Raw genomic sequence first — 21,450 nt, 5'->3', positions numbered from 1 at the left:
TCAAAAATTAAATTGAAACCGACCTCAATAATTGGTTCAATGTATTGTGTCATAAATTACTCACTATCGATTTCGATGAAATCGTGTCTGTGCCTTTGAGTTGCTATGAAAATGAATAATAGAAACACTGATGATGAAATTTCAATTGAATGAATCAGAATGCAATCAAAGTAATTTTAAAAAACTAAATATCTTGATATCATCATAGATTCACATCTAAAATGGGATCATCATGCCAATGCTCTGACGAACATACTTCGATTTTGAATACTTTCTCATCATATCATAGCTGCAAATAGTGCATTACGCTCTTGTCGAGTCGCATTGTTTGTGACACAATCTGAACACAAAGAATTTTATTTGCCAGATATATATTTGAAAATCCTTTCTTTCTTCTTATAAGTGCTAAGAAGCACCTAAATATCAAACTTCAGCTCTTTAGGACTCACCAGTACGGAGAAACAGAGATAAATGAGTGTTGGGTGTTTTTCAATATTTTATTCATTTGATGGTTAGGTATGCAAATAGACGTTAACCACTAGTACTCTTCTTCCTATGTTCAGTCATTTTCATACTGTGGTTTTGTTCAGTCATAGAATTAATTTTCATAGTGTAATGTAACGTATAATGTGTGAAGGAGTATAATGTGATTGGCTTCGTATAGGAAACACGTAGTGGTGTTTTAAATTAAATTTGTGAGGTATTAGAATTTAAATTTAAAATTTCAAGGTATTTATAGATATGAATTTAATAGAGGATTATATGAAATCATATATTGAATTTTTTGATTGTTGCTAACATTAGAATTTTCTCACAACTTTTTTATGTTTTATGGTTGTGCTAGGCAAAATAGTTCATCGTAGATTGCGAATCATAGAAAAAACATAAACATTGTAAAATCATCAAAATCACAGAGAACATATGATCATAAAAAATGGTAAAAGATAAACGATCATAAAAAGCATGAGGAGCACTGAAAACAGGAATTATTTGGACACAAGTAGAAGATTATCGTGGACGTGTTTGGCTGTATTGATAAATAATAGGTTTGAAGTGGCTACTGCTGGAGACTGCCGGAATCTCGAATCTCAAGAAACAGAGCATTGTAAAACAACATCTTTGAGTTTCCTTTGTGGTTTCTGGAAATAGAATTTCCATCAGGATTTCCATAGGATTTTCATGAGGTTTAGTATATTAACCCTAGAGTGAGACACTGTATTCAGTTATTATTCATTGACACTCTGATTTCTTAATTTAGTGACCATGTAACTTCAACATTGATGTGAAATGTTTTTGTTGGTCAAATCATTCCAAGGTTGATGATGCAAAACCCTATTAAGACTCTCAAGTGAACTGTATTTCTTGTTTCGTTAGAATTCTGCAAGTGTCTCCCATCCCGGTGTAACAAAGTTGATCTACAGTGACAAGTGTTCAGAAGTAGTAAAGTATTTTCAGAAACTTCTATAGATAGCGTCCAAATAAGAGCTTTCAATTTGGTAATCCTTTTCAGCACTTATAGTTGAATTTCTATAAAAGGCCAAGACCTGTGCCCTTGCCTCCGCAAATCAAGAGCTAGTGGCTCATAATCCATAAAACGAGTGAGGAAACGTTATAAAATTGGTATCCAACGTGAGGCCTGATTTTTAATTGCATGAATTTGGTGCCAATGTGTGTAGATTTTCATAATGAGGAATTAGCGCTGTTAACTTGTAATATTGAAAGGAGTTCAATTGTTGCACTTGGAGAAACTTCAAAACTAACAAATAAATATCATATAGTATGGTTATGATGGTTGAATTTTAGTATTATGGTTTCGTGGAATATTTGTAGCGTGTGATTTGATATAGATCTATCAAAGATGAAGTGCATAGTTGGCGTGAAATAGTTTTTCGATTGGAAAGTGCATTTCTACCTTTTAGTTATGATGAATAATCACTTGAGAAATCTTAAAGTAGGTCGCAGGGTCGTAATGAACCTATCGACATTTATGTTGCAATAATGCAATGCTTCTCCAATTGATTTTGATGGATGTTCGAAAGTAATCAGGAGTAGGGGGGGAAAGACGGGTCTGGACCTCCCCCCAAGGCTATGCCCCCCCAGATCCACAACACTGACTGTGACCTTGATTCGTTTTTTTATTCTCTGCCTATGAGTTGACCTTGAGTTGTGTGTAACATAATGAGGTGAAACCCCTTTTTTACTCTCCGCCCATGACTGGCATTGAGATGTGTGTGATGTCATGACCGTGAACCGCTTTTTACTGTACAGCTATGATTTGGCCTTGCATGTTCACATGACCTTGGAAATTTCCTAAGCGATTTCGAGCTTCGAACACGTCATATGACCTTGGGAAAAATTTTGAACGATATTACTGATGTATTACCTTGAGTTTGAGTGATATTTAATAAAATGACATAGATTTACCTTGCATTGGAGTGGGGGGTTATGCACATATAACATGTGTGTTGTGAATGTTTCTTTTTTGTCCGTATTCTCATCATAATCGTGTGGTATTATATAAAAGATGTATACGTGTAGTGAATGTGGAAATAGTTTCACTCGGAGTGATAACTTGCGTCGTCATCAGCGAGAATCATGTATTCTTGCAAATAATGAAGGACCATCAATGTCGAAGAGGCCTAGGTTAAACGCTCCATTATCTCCAATTTGAATATTGCAAGTGATCAGATGAATATTCATCGGAGGACTTTGCAACATAGAACAAATGCATGTATTCAATATGGGGACGGTGTTAAAATCATACGCACAGCATTCAAGTGTAGAATTGTGAGCTATAGAGTGGATAGTCAAAACCATCACATTGATTACCCAACATTTTTCAATGAATTGAAGCAAAAAGTTTTTAAACTACTCGAAGAAGTGTTAGTTATCCATAAAAGTGTGAAAGTCAATATGGAGGTGTTTGGACGTTACTATCTTCAAACTAAGGAGAATTTAGAAGTAAAATCATTCAATAGTCCCAATCAAGTTGTCGATCAATCGAATGATTTGAATGTGATTTATAACATTTTTATTGATGCTTTAACTGCTCAAGCAATGGAATTTCAACATCGAGATTCAGGTAAGTGATGTATTCACAAAATTGGTTATTAGATGTGAAGAGAAAATAAATTTTCAGGTTGGACTATCGAGGAAATTCTGTTTATGGAAGTAAATGTCAACAAGTATAGTCCCCTTGGAGGCTCTTCTTATATCAAGTTACCCAAATTCATTGAGTTGAAGAAAAGTGTTGTGAATGTTATTAATCAAGATCAATACTGTTTCGCATGGGCTGTAACTTCAGCTCTGTATCCTGCCAGTGTAAGAGTGTGTGAAATTTCATCTTATCCTCACTTCTCTACCGTGTTGAATGTAGCAGGTATGGATTTTCCAGTAAAGTTGAAAGATATTCCTAAATTTGAGATTATGAATGATTGCTCTATCAATGTTTATGGTTTAGAAAAATGTTTCAAAAACGGTAAAGATTCATATGATGTTGTAGGCCCGTTACATTATTCGAAACGTAGACTTAATAGTCATGTGAATCTGCTTAATATAATGGATGATTCTGGTAACAGTCATTATTGTTGGATTAAAGATTTCTCGAGATTAGTATCATCTCAAATATCAGCACATGAACATAGAAAATATTTCTGTGATGGTTGTTTATTATACTTTAGTAATGAGCGGGGTTTATTGCGACATCAATTGAATGATTGTAATCACATATCGACAACAACACCAACCCCAAAATTCAGAGTTGATACATTCGGTGAATGCGTACCTGAGAATATTTTGAAATTTGAAAATATTGAGAAACAGTTGAGGGTTCCATTCACAGTGTATGCTGATTTTGAATCAATCCTTAAATCACTGCACACAAATGAGCCAAATCCTGCTAAGTCTTTCACAAATCGAACCTATCTTCATGAACCATACGCTTTCTCATATCTCATAAAGTGCTCTTTTGATGATTCAGTTTCAAAATTCGTATTGTATAGAGGGGCTGATGCATCTAAAGTTTTCATTTCAAAGTTGGAGGCTGACGTCACCAATATATATCACAAATATTTGAAAAATATCGTTCCAATGAACCCTTTGACTGATGAGGAAGAAAATGATTTCAATAATGCCACAACATGTGCTATATGTGGAAAGACATTCGAAGAGAATGACATAAAAATTCGCGATCACTGTCACCTGACAGGAAAAAAAAGAACTGGAGCAACACATTCCATATGTAATCTCAATTTCAAATTGCCCAATTTCATTCCGATCATTTTCCATAATCTCAGTGGGTATGACTGTCACTTGTTCATAAAAGATTTATGCACCAATAAAAGTAAAGTTGACGTCATCGCTCAAACTAAAGAGAAATATATTTCTTTCACGAAACATTTATTTATGGAAAACAAATTAAATCGGAATGGGCAATTGAAAAAAGTATTTTTGAAATTAAGGTTCATTGATAGTTTCAAATTTATGAGTGCATCTCTTCAAGAGTTGGGCGATAATTTAGATGAGAAACATTTTGTGGAAATGAGAAAACATTTTCCAGAAAATGATAAATTTAAACTTATGAGACAAAAAGGTGTTTTTCCATACAGTTTCATCGATTCTTTAGATAAATTGAATTATTCATCTATACCATCAAAGGCGGACTTTTTTGACAAACTGAATGAAAGACATATTTCTGATAATGAATATGATAGAGTGAGGCAGGTATGGAAAACATTCAATTGTCGTGATTTGGGTGAATATTCTGATATTTACTTAAAATCAGATGTTCTATTACTGTGTGATATTTTTGAAAATTTCAGAAACATGAGTTTGAGTACATATAAATTGGATCCTGCACATTATTTCACATCTCCAGGTCTTTCTTGGGACGCTATGTTGAAATATACAGGCATCAAGTTGGAATTATTAACTGATATAGACATGGTGCATTTTTATCAAAAAGGTATTCGTGGCGGTGTTAGTCAATGTTCGGAGAGACAGCACATTGCAAATAATCAATTCCTTCCAAATTATAATCCTAATGAAGCTTCATCATTTATCATGTATTTGGATGCAACAAATCTGTATGGTCATAGCATGTCTCAATCACTACCTTTTGGAGGGTTCACATGGTTGACCTCCGATGAAATAAGTAAACTAGATATCGTCAGTATTCCAGATGAAAATTCTCAAGGATACATTCTTGAAGTTGATATTCATTACCCCGTTGAAATGCACGATTTACATTCAGACTTACCATTTTTGGTTGAAAGTATCATACCGCCTGGGTCAAAGTCTAAAATAGCCAAACTTATACCTAATTTGAAAGATAAAAATAAATATATCGTTCATTATAGAAATTTAAAACAGGCGATTCGTAATGGTTTAAAACTGATTAGAACCCATAGAGTTCTCAGATTCGATCAGTCACAATGGTTGAAAAAATATATCGATTTAAATACTAAACTGAGAAATGAAGCCACCAATAAGTTTGAGAGGAATTACTTCAAATTAAATGTGAACTCTATTTATGGGAAAACTTTGGAAAATGTTTACAACAGGAGAGACATTCAAATTGTTACACATTGGGAATCTATACGGGGAGGAATGGGTGCCAACGCTTTGATAGCTCGCCCTAATTTCAAAACATTATCCATAATTGCAGAAGACTTTGTAGTCATACATATGGATAAAGTTAAGGTTTGTTACAACAAATCATTGTATCTGGGGTTTAGTATATTGGATATGTCGAAAACTGTCATTTACGACTTTTTCTATGATGTTATTAAAAAACATTTCGGATCACGTTCTTCTCTTCTCTACACCGACACAGACTCTTTGATTTTGAAAATAATGACAGATAATTTTTATGAATTTATCATTGAGAATGTTGATAAATTTGACACTTCCAACTATGCGTTGGATAATAAGTTCCATGTGCCAGTTAAGAAGTCGGTAATTGGAAATATGAAAGACGAACTTCCAAACGATCCTATTATTAGTTTTCATGGGACTGGAGCAAAAGCATATCACATCCAAAGTGTGTCAAATGAAATTAAAAGGGCTAAGTGTGTCAAAAAATCCCTGATTAAAAATCGGATTTCAATTGACGATTACATTAGGATTGTTGAAACAGGTGGAACAATATTGCGAAAGATGAATGTATTCAGAAGTGATTTACATGATATTTATACTTTGATGTGTAATAAAGTCGCTCTGTCGCATAACGATGATAAAAGATTCATAATTCCGAATACTACCAAAACATTACCTTGGAGTCATTCCGATATTGAATTTTATCAAACAAGCTCCCAACAGAATCTGAGAATTCTTTTGGAAGTAATGAAAGATTCCAACAATACCATCGATGAAAATCTAGATCTCTTTATTGCATTATTGGGAGAGCAATCAAGTAATTGAATTTTACAAATCTAATTTTTGCTTTTAACATTTTGGAAAATTCATATTTGACGAAAAGAATCGTTCAAATCGTTTGTGGTGTCACTATAAATTAGAATTAAGATTTCATGTTCATAAGTGATTGAGTCACAATTAGTTTAGCGCGAGTATATGATTTAGAAAAAATATTCAATTATTATATTTTATTCCAAAACTGACAATTGCGCGTATTTGGCATTTTTGGGAAAAAAGGATGTTTAGTATCTAAGTTTTGTAACTTTGTGGGTAGAAAATATCGATATTCAAACAAAAATTTATGATTATATGTCTCTGAAGTCTAGACAATTTCATTATTTTATTGAAGGGAAGCGAGAAGATGTTTGGTTATTTGGAGAAAAAATATTTTATCATTATATGCTGTTGATGTCGAGACAATTTTCATTCTTTTATTGAAGGGATGCAAAAGGTTGTTTGGTTTATTTTTGGAGAGAAAATATTTTATGATTATATGGTGCAGTATTCTACTCAATCTCATTATTTCATTGAAGGTATGCCAAAGGATGATTGGTTTATTTGAAGAAAAAATTCGGGTAGGAAACCCTGACCGTAAAATCCATTAGCACGTTCAGAAGTGCATTGGCATATTTGAGATAGAAACCCTCGAAGAGTCCATTCAGGAACTTTTATAGCGTGTCTAGACGATATTATTTTATTGAAGGGAAGCAAGAGGTTGAATGGTTTATTTGAAAAAAAATTCGGGTAGGAAACCCTGATCGTAAGATTCATTAGCACGTTCAGAGGTGCATTGACATAATTGAGGTAGAAACCGTCGAAATGTCCATTAGGACATTCGGGAAGTTTTATAGGGTGATAAATACGGAATTCTAACAATTTTGTGATTATATGACCCTGCACTCTGGACAATTGTAAAATCTCAAATTAGTTTCTACCAACAATAAACTCTTACTACCCTTTTCTTCCATTTTCAATTTTGTATCGTTGGGACAAATCATAAGACTCGAATTCAATCCCCACCAGAAAGGGGTGACCTTTCAAAACACCAGAACAGAATCAGAAGGGACAACACATCATTCTGTTTTAGTATCTCTTACCCATCGAACTAACTTGCAGTGACACAGTCAAGTCAAGTGATATAGTTGACTCAAGCAACCCAATAATCATCAACGATTCTTAGCAGTTGAAGTTATCACAATGTAAGTACAGTGTACTATATTATTCATTTCGAATTGAAAGGGTTATAATTTTAGGAGTGTTTAGTTTTTTGAGTTTCTAATTTGTATTTAATTCAGTGTTCATATAAAATTATCTATTCCAAAATTATTTTTTTTGTGTAAATCAACTGATTTTCATGAAAGTAGATGTTTTCGAAAGAGAGTTTTTATTTATACTTAATATAACCTTGAATATTCTGAACAAAATTTGAATGTTTCTGAAAGGAAGTTGAGATGTGACGATGATATATGAAATTCTTTTCTGAAATCGCTTCCTTCTTTTCAGTTTCTAAATTTTTTTTTGTATAATTCATTGTTCATATGAAATTATTAGTTCAGAGTTTTTTTTTCATATAATTCATTGTTTCCTATGAAAGTAGTTGTTTTTATGTAAACGTAATATAACCTTGAAAAGTGTGAAACAAGTTTGAAGGTTTCTAAAAGGACATTGAGATTTTAATGATGTTATATGGAATTCTTTTTTGAAATTGATTCCTTCCTTTCAGTTCAATAAAGCAGCCAGGTGAAGCAACTCCATCAAAGCCTTCAAATCTTAGCAGCTGAAAATTCATCTCGATGTAAGTACAACCTACTATATTATTCATATCAAACTGAAAAGGTTATATTTTAAGATGAGAATAATTTTGGTAAAGAACGGTTTTTGTTTTTCTATAAAGTATTTTTTTTGTGTGATTCAGTGTTCATATGAAAGTAATTGATTTGAATGTAATTTTTGTTTCATGTAATTCAATGTTTTTTTGAAAGTAGTTGGTTTAGAAAGGGTACATTGTGATTAAAAGTTACTTCTTCGTATATAGTTACCTCTTTTGAAATTGCTTTTTCTGAAAGATTTCCACTGTTTTGTATCAAGGTGATGAAAAGAAAAGATGAAAACTTTTTTGTTAGCTAATTAAATTTAATCATATTATATTGTCTATTATTTTTTGATTTCAGAACCATGTCTTTGTTGAAAGAAGCTTTATTAAAACCATTAAGCTCTGTGAACCGATCAGAAATGTATGAAATGGAGCGCAGGGATGTAATTGTCCACCAGAACGTGATCATTCAGGAAGGCGGGGAGATACCACAACCGGTGATGACTTCCATTCAGCAGATGCACAATGCTAAATCATTTTTAAATGGATTCAATCCAAACCATGTGGAGATGAATGACAATCCCTCAAACATTGATAATGTGATGGCGACTCACACCCAGAATCTTGATGAGTCACTTTCGACTTATCACAAACTGTTGTGAGTAACATATTAGAGATGGAGGAAACATATTCGAAGAATATGGGATCTCCACATAGTTCAATCATTCAGAACAGTTCGGATGATGACCTTGAGAGACGAAAAAGAAAAAAAATGGAGAGTGATAAAAAAATAATGAAGAAGGCGAAGAAGTCTAAAAAGTCTAGCTCGAAGTCGCCATCTAGAAGGAGACACAAGACGAAACACGAAAAAAGGGATAAAGTCAAGTCGATAAAAGTGAGAGAGATGGGAGTCATAGCAGGACCTTCTACATCACTCCATCAGGTAATAATCATTACTCAAACGCGACAAGATGTTAGTTCATCATATCCTTTCATTCCACAGGTTCCTGAATACGACAATGTTAGTGCTGGAAGCACGCCTCCCCCAACGATTGACCTCGAAAAATCAGACGATTGGTTTTCATTTATGAGATCCAGGAGAGACAAATTTCTAGAGATGTATCACGCTTACAATGGCTTCGAAACGGAATATAGAGCGAAGAGGAAAAAACTTGTTGAACTGGAAGAGCAAGTTTCTCTCCTCAAAGTGGAATGTGAACAAATGAGAGCAGCTCAACGAGAGAGATCTGCTCACATGAAAAAACTTTCTCCCAAAATTCGACAATTGGAAATCTTCAGTAAGGAGATACATGAAAATTTCATCTTACATCTCTTGTAAAAATTTTCATCTTTCCCTATACATTTGCAATTCATGTATCATAATATTTTCTATATTATTTTCATATCTGTATTATTCAGAGCAATCGTGTCGAGAAATCTCCCCCAATAAATCTTATGTAAATATTTTTTTTTGTATGTTGCTAATAAAGTTATATGTGAATGTCACTTTCTAGTCATATTTAAAAGTGTAAAATTGATTATTCATATTTGAAAAAATGAATAATGAATGTATCAGTTATTCATTTAGTTTAAAAAAAAACAAAATAAAGTTATGTAATGCAATTTCTATTTATATGTAAAAAGTATATTTTATATTTTGAAAAATAAATAAGGAAAGTAATGATTAGTCATTTTTATTTCTAAAAAACAAATAATATTTATGTATGTTACTTTCTACTCATAACTAAAAGTGCAAATCTGATTATTTAAAAAATATATAAAAGTAACAATTAGAAAGTTATTTTCAATCTCTGAAAAAATTAAAATGATTGTAGCATTGATTATTAAATGTCGTCAATGCCACAGATCAAAAAAAAATCTACATCCTATATTGAGATGGATGACTCAGATGAAGTCAAATCAATGGTTATTTTTCAGAAAACAGAATGAGATTATCATTCATTACATTCAAAAGTTATCTGTCGAAAACAAAGTCAATCGTTAGGGTTAAAACTCCATGTCAGAGGGTATATGACATTTCATAACACAAGGTCGTATGAGATATAAATATCTCAGCGACTTGTGATGTCATCTGAGATTATATGACTTGATCATAATACAAGATCATGAGACACGCAAAGTTGTGTTTATACATCAAGGTCATATGACACACATATCCCAAGGATTTGTGTTGTTATTCATTGTCAATGTCGAAAGATTGGAAGTTTTCAGCTTCACATTGCAAGTAACTGACCACTTGTTCCCTCATAATGAATCAAGTAAAACCAAGGCCAAAACTCCATGTCGGAGGGTATAGGTATGACATTTCATAACACAAGGTCATATGAGATATAAATAAGTTGTGTTCATATATCGAGGTCATGTGACACAAAATATCCCAAGGATTTGTGATGTCATTCATTGTCAATGTCGAAAGATTGGAGATTTTCAGCTTCACACTGCAAGTAACAGACCACTTGTTCCCTCATCATGAATCAAGTAACACCGGTTATGCAAGAAGCCGATTCAACGAGTGAACCATATTTCGTTCCTTCTGAGGATTCAACTTATGGAGACATTCAAGTTGAAATTATCAATTCAACGGGTGTGGACAACAACTTTGATGGATATTCAGACACCACAATTGATTTGGATGAGGACCGTGGTTTCGAATTCGACGCTGACGAATACGGTCTATTTGACGACCCAAATGATTTCGACGCCGACTTTGGTGTGATGAATGAATTTTTTCCAATCTTTCGGGATTCACCCTGCCCTGACCTTATGGAACCGTATTTGGATGAAGAAATTCAACAAAATCAATTCGCCGACCCCCCAGAAATCATTATGATAGCTGATTCTCCAGATCCTGAAATAGTCGTTATCGATGATGATCAGAATGATTAGGTTACGCTAGTGTACTCGGAGTGTACATAATTTGGTTGGTGCACACGGAATACTGCGTGGTTTGGGGCAGTGTTCAACCTAAGAGATTATTTTATCGAAAACTGATTACTCATATCTATCACTTATAGATGTTAGAAAAAAATTAGGTAAGTTCAATACAAAATTCAATGTGAAAAATGAATGATGATTATAAAGATAAAGCCATTTGTTTGTTTCATCTCGTTTTGTGTTGATGTTGTCTCGAAAATTTGTTGTTGCAATGATTTTTATTTTTCAAATATGTTTCTACTATCTCTGATAGGTTTTAAATTATTAATATCATCAACACGAAAAAACGACTTTTTGAGCTCTGAAGAAGAATTCAATTGAATTCGAATCGTCGAATAGAATACAATTATTTTTTTAAGAAACAAATTCATCCTGTTACCCAACCAACCCCTTTCTTAGACACATTATTGCATCACTAAACTAGTTAAATTGGATTATCATAGCGATTTATGTTATCTCTTTCCCCACGAATCATTGAAAGATATAATCGAATTCAACTCACTAATAAAAACTTGGATGTCTTAACAATATACTTTAGTTTATCATGTATATTGTGTCAATCATATTTTTTGAGAAGGACTTTTCTTCTCCATCAAAAGGTTCATTATTAAAATAACATCAACAATAGTGAAATCAATGATATTTATTATAACATTTCATTGTGGAGGGACATTGTTACAAATAATGCACGCATCTAAACGGCGAAAATTTGTCAGAGGTCTGTCACAAGATTCACACCAAGTTTGTGTTATTTCCATCATCGATATAGTGTAATGTAAATCCATATGTTCATATTCGCCTCCATTATTTCTATTTCGATGGGAATAAAATCTAAAACAACACCAACATAATGTGTGGATGCTATCATTAATGGTTCGTATACGCACATGAGAGTCCGTCACACAGTACAGATCTAAATTATTTTCCACTGTCTCACTAATGTTCATCCACCGGCTCCCTATTATAATGTTGCCATTGTCTGTCGCTGGATCATCATCAATGCCTTCATCTTCAAGTTCCGGATCTATTACACCATCAATATCCTGCAAATTATCAGCAGCAGCTATGGCTCCACCATCTTCTTGTACTACATCGAATATATCGATTTCTCCTCCGATGTTATCATCTCCTTCGATAATGATGTTGGGAAGTTCGTCTTCTTCATCCGAAAACCAATTATTTTCGTCTTCAAGTGTCAACCTTGTCAAAACTTCATTAATTTTTGCAGAATTCATTTTTCTTTATTTCTGAGTGAAAAGCTTGAAGTTACTAATAGTACTAGTGAGGTGAAGTTTCAGAATCAGCATTCGATTTTTATGATTTGTTCGATTGTGGAGGTGGTAGCCCCACCACTCTTCTCCCTCTATTCTCTCTATGAGTTTATGATAGGAAAAATAGGTTCATGAGAGTGCAGTTGAATTTGTCAGTTGAATATTGCAGCATCTAATAGTGAATACTAATATGCCTTTTCCGAAAGAATGGAATTCAAAACCGAAAGTGTGTGGCGATCCAATTAAAATTGATAAAACTATATTTTGTAATAATTGTCAAGGTTATTGGCCTGAGACGTATATTAATCCATGTACTGGTTTGTGTCGTAGATGTGTGTTGGAGAATCCAGTTCCAGTTCCGAGTCCATTCACAATTCCGAAGACGACAAATGATTCATCTCCTGAAGTATGCGTCCATCATCAGTGCTACAAATGTTTTACCAAAATCGTGTATAACAATATGAGAATTTGTAGAAATATGTGTGTGAATTGTGCATCAAATCGCGAGTTACTAATTCAACGTTGTATGCGTTGTGATAACTACAAAGTAGATTGTTGGAACAATTTATGTAGTATGTGTAGAAATGGATGGATATTATGTGAAAATGTTGGTGATTTCCATCCCGATGAGAACTTTCACTTCCGGGATTGTTGGTGTTTGGAGAGTGAAGATCAGATGAGGAGACTAGAAATCTATGGCAACGTTATTCGATCATACATTCCATTGGTTATGGTGCCACCTATCACAACGAACGCTAATAATTAAACAAATGCATCAATAGATATAAATGTGATGAATAAAATCAGTTTGAATATTGTTTGTTTTTTTTACTATTTACAATCGAAATTAAAAAAAAAACAATTTCATTTATACATCTTTATTTTTCATCAAAAACAATAATACTGCAATTACATTAATGAATTTTCATCAATCCAAGAGTTATGATCTCCAGAAAATCCCAACCATTTCACAAATAGGCGACGTCCTTTCTTTTTCAAAACTCGTTCAACCAAATATGTATTGGGATCTTTCGCTTTATACAACTCCATTTCATAAAAGCTACCTTTGATTGGATGTCCATTCACATCTTCTAGCTCATAAGTTATAGGCTCTGTACTATTAATTTTCACAACTTCAAAAAGTTCAGTGGTAAAGTTTGTAGTATAACCTTAGGCGAATATGTTTTTAAATTTACTAATTCGCACCATATCTCCAATTTTGAATTGCCTTTTTTCACGTTTACCACTTGGCTTCTCAGATTTTGTATAAACGAACAATTTTGTAGATGGTTTAACCTCTGCAGGCTTCATGCCAATGGTGCGATGAACTTTGTTGTTATATTGATTGGTAATTTTAGGAAGAACTTTCAACCACTTGTAATGGCCTTGAAGTGAAAATTGTTTATAAAGCCAACTTTTTAAAGTTCTGATAACTCGTTCGGCAATTGAAGCTTTTTTTGTGCTGAATGTTGAGTAATGATTGATATGGTGTTTCCTCATTAACGATGAAAATTTTGAATTATAGAACTCACTACCGTGATCAGATTGTAAGTTTCTCGGCACATGCTTTGCATCTTCCAACACACTTGCCATAGCTGCAGTAACTGAATCAGCAGATTTATTTTTCAACGGTTTTGACCATACATATTTTGAATAACAATTGATTACTATGAGTATGTATCTATTACCGTTATTTTCTTTAGCATATGATTGCATTTCCATCAAATCCATCTGCTACAAGTCCGAAAATCCCTTTATTATTGTCTTTCGACGGGGAAAATTTCGACGCGCTGGCTTATGTATTTCTTTCACAATCTCCCATTTTGCATCACTCATATTACTCAAGATTATTATGTTAAGGATTCACTTCTCTACTGTTCAAGTGCAGGTTTAATTACTGACTGATCAAATTCATCAACTCGCTCAGTAAAAGTGTCAATCAATTCAGTTATAACGTTAATTCACATTTCCACATTCCTCAAATCATTTAGTGATGAGTCAGTTTCACAAACTGATTCTGTGTTTATGACTTTGTGATCAATAGACTAATCCTTCTTCACGTAATTCCTCAATTATGGCCAATATTTCATTATCGTGGCCGGTATGACCAGCCATTCGTGAACTCCAAAGTAATCGAAGGCGATCAATCAATTCTTCGAGTTTATTTCAATATACATAATCTATATGCTTATTTCTGATATATTTTTTTTGGGTTGGCGGTTTGATCATGCCAGCACCTTCTCTACTAGAGTTTGGCAGAGGGTTTCCATTGGATAATAGTGGTAGAATTATTTCACGATATTTCTTCCAAATATTCGATAGTAGACCCTGTTTTCTTTCATTATATTTATATGCCGCCTTTGTTAATTTGAGTATATCACCATTAGTACTCATATCGGAAGAGGGAATATTTCCCGATGGTACTTTCATGAATATCAATCTATATAATTTTGGTGTGCCCTGATATGTTGCAATAGTTTTACCATTTTTCTTGAACACAATTTTCTCATCGATAAATTCCACATCAGCTACACCCATTTGTAAATTTCCCGTATCAGTGTTCATGTGTACTCCAAAGACTGTATCGTATGAGGGATTTCCTGATAGTAACTTTTGTATATGCATTTGTACTTCATCACTATTATCAAGTGCATTTGGTGATTCTGAATTTGAAGTTGACAATTGAGAAGATTGATGAGCCTTCGAAAAAGCACCTTCAAATTTTGGTTTCAACTCACTTTTAATTATAGTTTTAGCGGTGAATGGTGTAACACTATCTGTTTTCTGTATACCTCCATTCATTTGAGATAATCCTCCAGTATTGGCAGATATTGCTTTCAATGGTGTTATTATTGGCTCGTAGATTCTCTCGAGTGTTGATTGATCACCTTGGCGACTATTCTTGATATAATTGAATTTCTTTCGAACGGCATCCGTTGCTTCAATTAATTTTCTTTTTAAACATATTTCGTCATCATTTTTCCCCTCCATATTGTTTTCACTCCGAAAATGTGTACAATGAAGTGTTGTCTACACTATCTAGCACTTGAATGAATCAATTATTTCAAGAACGTCAAGGATATATGAAAGCGTCAAATCCTTTTCGATAACGTCCATCTAGCACTTCTCGATCCTTATCAATTACTAAAAATCCATATTTATCTTCCCAACATCTCGCACACATATCTTGAAATTGCTTGAATGTAACATCTGGTGACACATGGTCGGGAAAAAATATTATTGAGATTCATATCATCTTGTTTGAACAGCACAATAAAATTTGCATTATCTCGAATCAATTGTTTTGGGACTCATGAATATGTTTGGGCTAGATAGAAACAATCCACATTTTTATGACGACCCATACTGAAATATGATCGTATAACATCCTGTTTCTCACACATAACATCATCAAAAATGAATATCGAATCCGCTTTGGCATCTGACGGTTCTACTATTTCACCTGCGTTATTGGCGAAGGTGTAAAATCCCAATCCTTTAATTGGAGTTAGCACTTCACGTAAATACTCATATTTAGGTTGATAAAGAGATTTTCAATACAGATAAACATTTGCAAATCGTAATCCTAGAGGATGAGTCAGCAGAGAAATCATAACATTTGTTTTGCCACAATTAGAAGGTCCAATAATCAGTCCGCGAATGGATAGTGGAAGTAAAGATCCATGACGCTGTTTGACACCACTTCCCGATCCACAACCCACTTTTTCATCGAAATTATCGATGGAAAATTGTTGCTTTTGCTGTAGTATGCGCATTGTATGACAGTTGAAGACTATATAAGCAGGGTTCCATATCGATTTCTTTATTTAAATGGGGGTTATGAACCGATGCAGATCTACTAAATTGCATTCGAATAAAGTTGGTAGAGGATTGGTAAATTTACTCATTAATAATCTACCATTCGAATTACACTTACCTGGCTATCAGTATTGCGGTCCCGTCACCAAATTGCAGAAAAGATTGGTGAGAGGTGATCCAGGTGTCAATCAACTGGATGTTGCATGCAAAAAACACGATATTGCATATTCACATAATCCCAACAATCTTGTAGCTAGACACATAGCGGATCAGGAACTTGCTGAAAGTTCTTGGAATCGATTCAAGGCAAAAAACGCTTCTATTGGAGAGAAAGGAGCCGCTTGGCTAATTACAAATATAATGAAGGGAAAACGCCGATTTGGTATGGGTTGCAAGTCACCATCCAAGCCGTCGCGCATACAAAAAAAACGTCCTATCAAAAAAAAAAAGCTACAAAAAAATTAAAAGATTCTAAGTTAATAGCTTTTGGATCTGGAATCGTTAAGAAAGTGCGCGATGTTTTACACAAAGCGGGAGGAAGTGAATTTATTGTCAAAAATTCTAAAAAAGCAACTGAAATTGCGCTAAAAGCTGCACGCAAATATACGCGAGATGCAGGTGGCAAAAAGAGAATTCGCACACCTCGAATCATACCAATTCCTAAAATTGGTGGAATACTACCACTCATTCCAATTTTTGCTGGTTTATCAGCGTTAGGAAGTTTAGCTGGTGCTACAGCTGGCATAACGAAATCAGTTCAAGCAGCCAGAGCGAGTAGGGAGCAGCTGAGTGAAACAAATCGACATAATAAACACATGGAGGCAATTGCTTTAGGTAAACAAGGGAGTGGTATCTACTTGAAACCTTACCGTAAAGGATTAGGACTATATCTGAAACCTCAAAATCCAAAAAACTCATAGATTTGCTACCTCAAAGAGCTCTCTCCAACATCGACCTCATCTATCACGCTAAGAAAATGATGATTCCATATTTTCGGGGGGTATATATGCGTGATGATTTACCAAAATCAGGACCACGCCGATATGAATCTGCTATAGTAAATTTGGATAGTCGACATGGCCGAGGAACACATTGGGTAGCATACAGAAAAAGCGGCACTTCTGTGAAATATTTTGATAGTTTTGGTGATTTACCCCCTCCCAGAGAATTGATTTACTATTTCTATAAGGGATTAAATTCTATCAATACTATTACTTTTAACTATGAGCGTAAACAACAATTCAACACAGTATGGTGTGGTCATTTGTGTTTGAAGTTTCTCCAGAACAAATCATGGAAATAACACCAGCACAGGACAGAAAGAGTATCAAGAGGATGAGTCATTCATTGATCGCATATTCCAGAGCACGCACTTTACGAAAAATGAGTAAAGAACAACTCGCTGATATGCCGAAAGAGGTGATGATTGGGTGTGCGTCACATGAAATTGCATCTGTATGGGATAAGTTACCACAAAACCTATAAAATGATAATGATGTGATGAAGTATCAGTACTGCCAAGACCATTACAATGATTCCAGCGGCGGCAACAGCTGTATTTCTGATGTAAATGACGGTCCACCTACAAAAAAAAAATTTCTGTTGTTATTGTAAAGTAAATGATGTGAATGTAGTCACACATAGTGATATGGATAGAGCGCCGAAAAAGCAACGATTACTCCACAATTTCTGCTGCCAGCAATAAAAAGACTTGAATCAGTGAAAATTCATCAGTCATATCACGTACGTTTTCATTGTCGGGATACTCTAGCGAGTTGAGCGCCAACTTCTACCCTCCCATCGAATTGGATGCCACCAGTAATTATGGTCTGGGATTACATGGTTTCTACTCTTACAACCCCATATTTAATGTAGATGCTAAGAATAATGTTATCGGCTATTCGCAGACAATAAACTCACCCCCCACTATTATAAAAATTCCACCTGGGGCATATGAAATTGATGAAATCAATAAGGTGATTCAAAGATTCATCAAATCCAAAGAAGTGAAACTAGAAAATGGGGATGAAGAAAATATCAACGAAGTATTTCTCCTACATGCAAACAACAACACTCTGAAATGCGAAATGCGCTCCAAATATTTCATCAATCTCAAACATGAAAACACCATTGCTGAACTTCTGGGGTTTGATAATAATGTGTTCGGTTGTGGTGAAACACACGAATCAACATTGCCTGTGAATATCAATAAGGTAAGAATAATTCGTGTGGATTGTAATGTTACAGCTGGAGCATATTCAAATGGTGATGAAATCCATAGCATCTTTGAATTTGATATTGATGTAGAGCCCGGTTACAAACTCACCAAAGAGCCACAAAATATTATTATATATATATATATATATATATATATATATATATATATATATATATATATATATATTGGATGATAATGGTAAGCTGATCAATTTCAATGGTGAAAAAATAATAGTTAAATTGGAATTGATAAAGCTATAACAATCATCATTTCTCATATGTTGATTCACAACATCGACGACCGTCATAAGTGTATCACAAAAATGAGTGGAGGAAGCATCGATAAGTTTGGTCGCAGAAGTAAGGCTGTTTCAAATACTGTTTTGCGAGGACCACCTGGAGCCGGTTTCAAATTGACTTCCGATGGAAACTTCGATATGGAAAATGAACGTTTGAAAAATATAGCACAACCTGAAGAGAGTACGGATTGTGTTAATCGTGATTATGTTGGTTTTTACATCTCAAAGATTAGAGGAGAAATAGATTCTGACATTGATAAAATTAATTTGAGATTAGATAGAGTAGAAACACATTCCTCATCTGTTAGAAAAGATCTCATTGCGCTTGGACTGAAGTTAGTAGAAACTGTGAGAAATTGTGAGCATATGGAAAAGGATATCAAATCGATGCAATCTGATTTGAAAAAACAACCCTCGATAAGTATCCAAACAATTGACCAAAAACGATGGTGAGCGATGATCATCTGTGAAAAAATCAATATAAAGCTGAAACTGATAAAATAGTAACTCAGTATTTATTACTTCCCAGCGCTGAGCAGATGATAATATTTGATGAAGATATAAACTCTACAATTATTGTAAAAAAATGGGATTGTGCTTTAATAGCCATCGATTGCAGCAGCGGCAGCTGATGAATCAACGTAATGCATTTGGTGGAGAGTATAGTCATGTGCATTTAAAGGAGGGGAAATCTAAAAGTCGATTCATTCCACATATGTTAGCCAAACGGTCAAGATAAAGAATAAGTGCTAGTAGCGTGAACTTTCTCAAATCCATTGGTTTGAAGGTGCGATATAAAAAATAGTAATAACATGGCTACCATCAGCACAAGTGATAAATTGGAGGTATTCGAAGAGCCAATGTTCGACCATTCCCTCATTAGCCATCATGAGCATACATATAAGCCGTATGGTTCACCATATTACAAAAATTCAGATGAAATAAGAATTCCAATCAATTTTCAAGATCTTATACTGGATATAGCAGACAGTTACATTTATATCGAGGGGAAGTTCACACCATCTGATACCACGAAGCAGTGCTACCTATCCAATAATGCCCTCGCTTTTCTCTTCGATGAAATTCGCTATGAAATGGGGGGTGAACAAGTGGTCGTTGTTCGAAAACCTGGTATAACTACAACAATGAAAACGATGATATCATTCGGACAAACACAAGCAAATTCACTACTACCGATAGGATGGGGTCTTGATGTGAATAAACAAGATATATTGGATTCCGTCAGCAATGTATTCAGCGGCAAATTACCCTTGAAGTATCTCATGGGTTTTGCTGAAGATTACAATAAAGGGATATTGAATGTGAAGCAGGAGCTCATTTTGATTATAGCACGCTCATTCAAAAATTCATTCATTGGAGAAGTTGATGCAGATTTAGAAATCAATAAAATAGAATGGAGAATTGACACATTGTGCCGGAAGATCGCCAAAAATTGAAACTATTGAATCGCATCAATGAAAATTCTGATAATGCTAAAGTGAAGGTGGCTTATCGTATGTGGGACCTTTATGAATTACCCACACTTCGTGATACATCCTCAGATATATGGGCTGTGAAGACAACCAACAGTCTCGAAAGACCACGATATATCATTATCGGCTTTCAAAATACTAATCAATCCGAAAATATATCAAAAGATGTAACTAAATTCTCACATGTGAATATCAATAATATTCGACTATCTCTGAACTCTGAAGTATATCCATATGAGCGTTGGAATCTGGATTTCGATAAGAAGTTAGACTCATCAGCCTACTATGCATATGAAAACTTCCAACACAGCTACTACGATAAAATTATGAGTGAGCCGATGATGGATATTGGCAGCTTTCGCAACAATCCACTATTCATCATCGACTGCTCCCATCAACCCGATGCTATGAAGTCATCCACTGTCGACATCAAAATAGAATTTGAAACACGCAAGGTGAAGTTTCCAGCAAACACCAAAGTATATGCACTCATCCTCATCCTCATCCTCATCCTCACATATGTATATGCACATCATGCTCTTAACGGCTCTGTTCAGACTGTATTATAATAAGATTGACATGTAATTCATCATGAAATATTCGATAAATAATAAAACAATCAATAATTATTTTTTGTCTTTTATTCACTAGATATAGGCAAATATGCAACATTATTTTATTCATACCATATACAACAGATTTCAATTATTTACATCACCATCTGTTAATGATTCTTCCAGTTGTGGGTTAGGACTTCGCGGTTCCAATTGATATTTCTCTATAATATTCTGCGGCAGGTATGTGCATATATCGTAAAGAAAATGTTTCAAGTCTGCTTCAATTATTAGCTTACAGAAGTCATCCAAATTCCTGCTTCCATACGAATATTTTTGACACAATGCCACACCAAGTTCATACTTTTCACTAAGCTCCAAAAGTTTTCGCACCTCCTCAGCATCATAACATACACTTAAATCATAATTTGATGAATGTAGAGCGTCAAAACTCAGATCAGCCATTTCCCAAGCCATTTTTCTTATGGCAGAATCCAAATCCACAGCTTCCAGCCACTCTTGTGCTGAATATTGCATCCACATATTTGCAGAATGAACAGCTCTGAAAAAACACAAATCACATTCATTAGTTTGGGAGATATATTGTGAATAGAA

General features: G+C 34.2%; 3 protein-coding genes and 1 long non-coding RNA gene across 4 annotated transcripts; 3 read left to right on the top strand and 1 right to left on the bottom strand.

Moving 5' to 3' along the window:
• The first annotated feature begins 2,669 nt into the window (after positions 1–2,669).
• On the top strand, positions 2,670–6,420 carry LOC141487065 (uncharacterized). The gene is made up of 4 exons (XM_074185868.1): positions 2,670–3,082; positions 3,140–3,772; positions 4,964–5,700; positions 6,319–6,420. Exons 1-4 carry the CDS (start codon positions 2,689–2,691, stop codon positions 6,418–6,420), a joined length of 1,866 nt encoding a protein of 621 aa, XP_074041969.1. The 5' UTR covers positions 2,670–2,688.
• A 710-nt stretch (positions 6,421–7,130) lies between these two features.
• Positions 7,131–8,858, top strand: LOC141487076 (uncharacterized). The gene is made up of 3 exons (XR_012468187.1): positions 7,131–7,613; positions 8,138–8,209; positions 8,586–8,858. It is a non-coding gene; the product is annotated as an uncharacterized lncRNA (long non-coding RNA).
• A 17-nt stretch (positions 8,859–8,875) lies between these two features.
• Positions 8,876–9,577, top strand: LOC141487075 (uncharacterized). The gene is made up of 2 exons (XM_074185877.1): positions 8,876–9,170; positions 9,231–9,577. The coding sequence occupies exons 1-2, from the start codon at positions 8,904–8,906 to the stop codon at positions 9,564–9,566; spliced, it is 603 nt and encodes a 200-aa protein (XP_074041978.1). The 5' UTR covers positions 8,876–8,903; the 3' UTR covers positions 9,567–9,577.
• Positions 9,578–11,718: 2,141 nt separating this feature from the next.
• Positions 11,719–13,260, bottom strand: LOC141487079 (uncharacterized). Its single transcript, XM_074185879.1, has 2 exons — positions 12,070–13,260; positions 11,719–12,013 (listed from the first exon to the last, which is right to left on the bottom strand). Exons 1-2 carry the CDS (start codon positions 12,415–12,417, stop codon positions 11,993–11,995), a joined length of 369 nt encoding a protein of 122 aa, XP_074041980.1. The 5' UTR covers positions 12,418–13,260; the 3' UTR covers positions 11,719–11,992.
• Between the last annotated feature and the right edge of the window lie 8,190 nt (positions 13,261–21,450).

The sequence above is a fragment of the Leptinotarsa decemlineata genome, unplaced genomic scaffold (assembly GCF_025532065.1).
Source record: "Leptinotarsa decemlineata unplaced genomic scaffold, Ldec_3_MD MMD2_tig00078360_RagTag_RagTag, whole genome shotgun sequence".
NCBI lineage: Eukaryota > Metazoa > Arthropoda > Insecta > Coleoptera > Chrysomelidae > Leptinotarsa > Leptinotarsa decemlineata.
Note: the sequence above shows the minus strand (reverse complement) of the source record. Positions and strands in the feature narration are given on the sequence as shown.

Coding starts and splice junctions, on each gene's coding strand:
- LOC141487065 (XM_074185868.1), top strand. CDS start 2,689: ATGAATATTCATCGGAGGACTTTGCAACATAGAACAAATGCATGTATT. Junction 3,773..4,963: donor ATTCAGAGTTGATACATTCG/GTGAATGCGTAC, acceptor TTTATCAAAAAG/GTATTCGTGGCGGTGTTAGT. Junction 5,701..6,318: donor TACATATGGATAAAGTTAAG/GTTTGTTACAAC, acceptor AGCTCCCAACAG/AATCTGAGAATTCTTTTGGA.
- LOC141487075 (XM_074185877.1), top strand. CDS start 8,904: ATGGAGGAAACATATTCGAAGAATATGGGATCTCCACATAGTTCAATC. Junction 9,171..9,230: donor CTTCTACATCACTCCATCAG/GTAATAATCATT, acceptor TTCATTCCACAG/GTTCCTGAATACGACAATGT.
- LOC141487079 (XM_074185879.1), bottom strand. CDS start 12,417: ATGAATTCTGCAAAAATTAATGAAGTTTTGACAAGGTTGACACTTGAA. Junction 12,014..12,069: donor ACTGTGTGACGGACTCTCAT/GTGCGTATACGA, acceptor GTGTTGTTTTAG/ATTTTATTCCCATCGAAATA.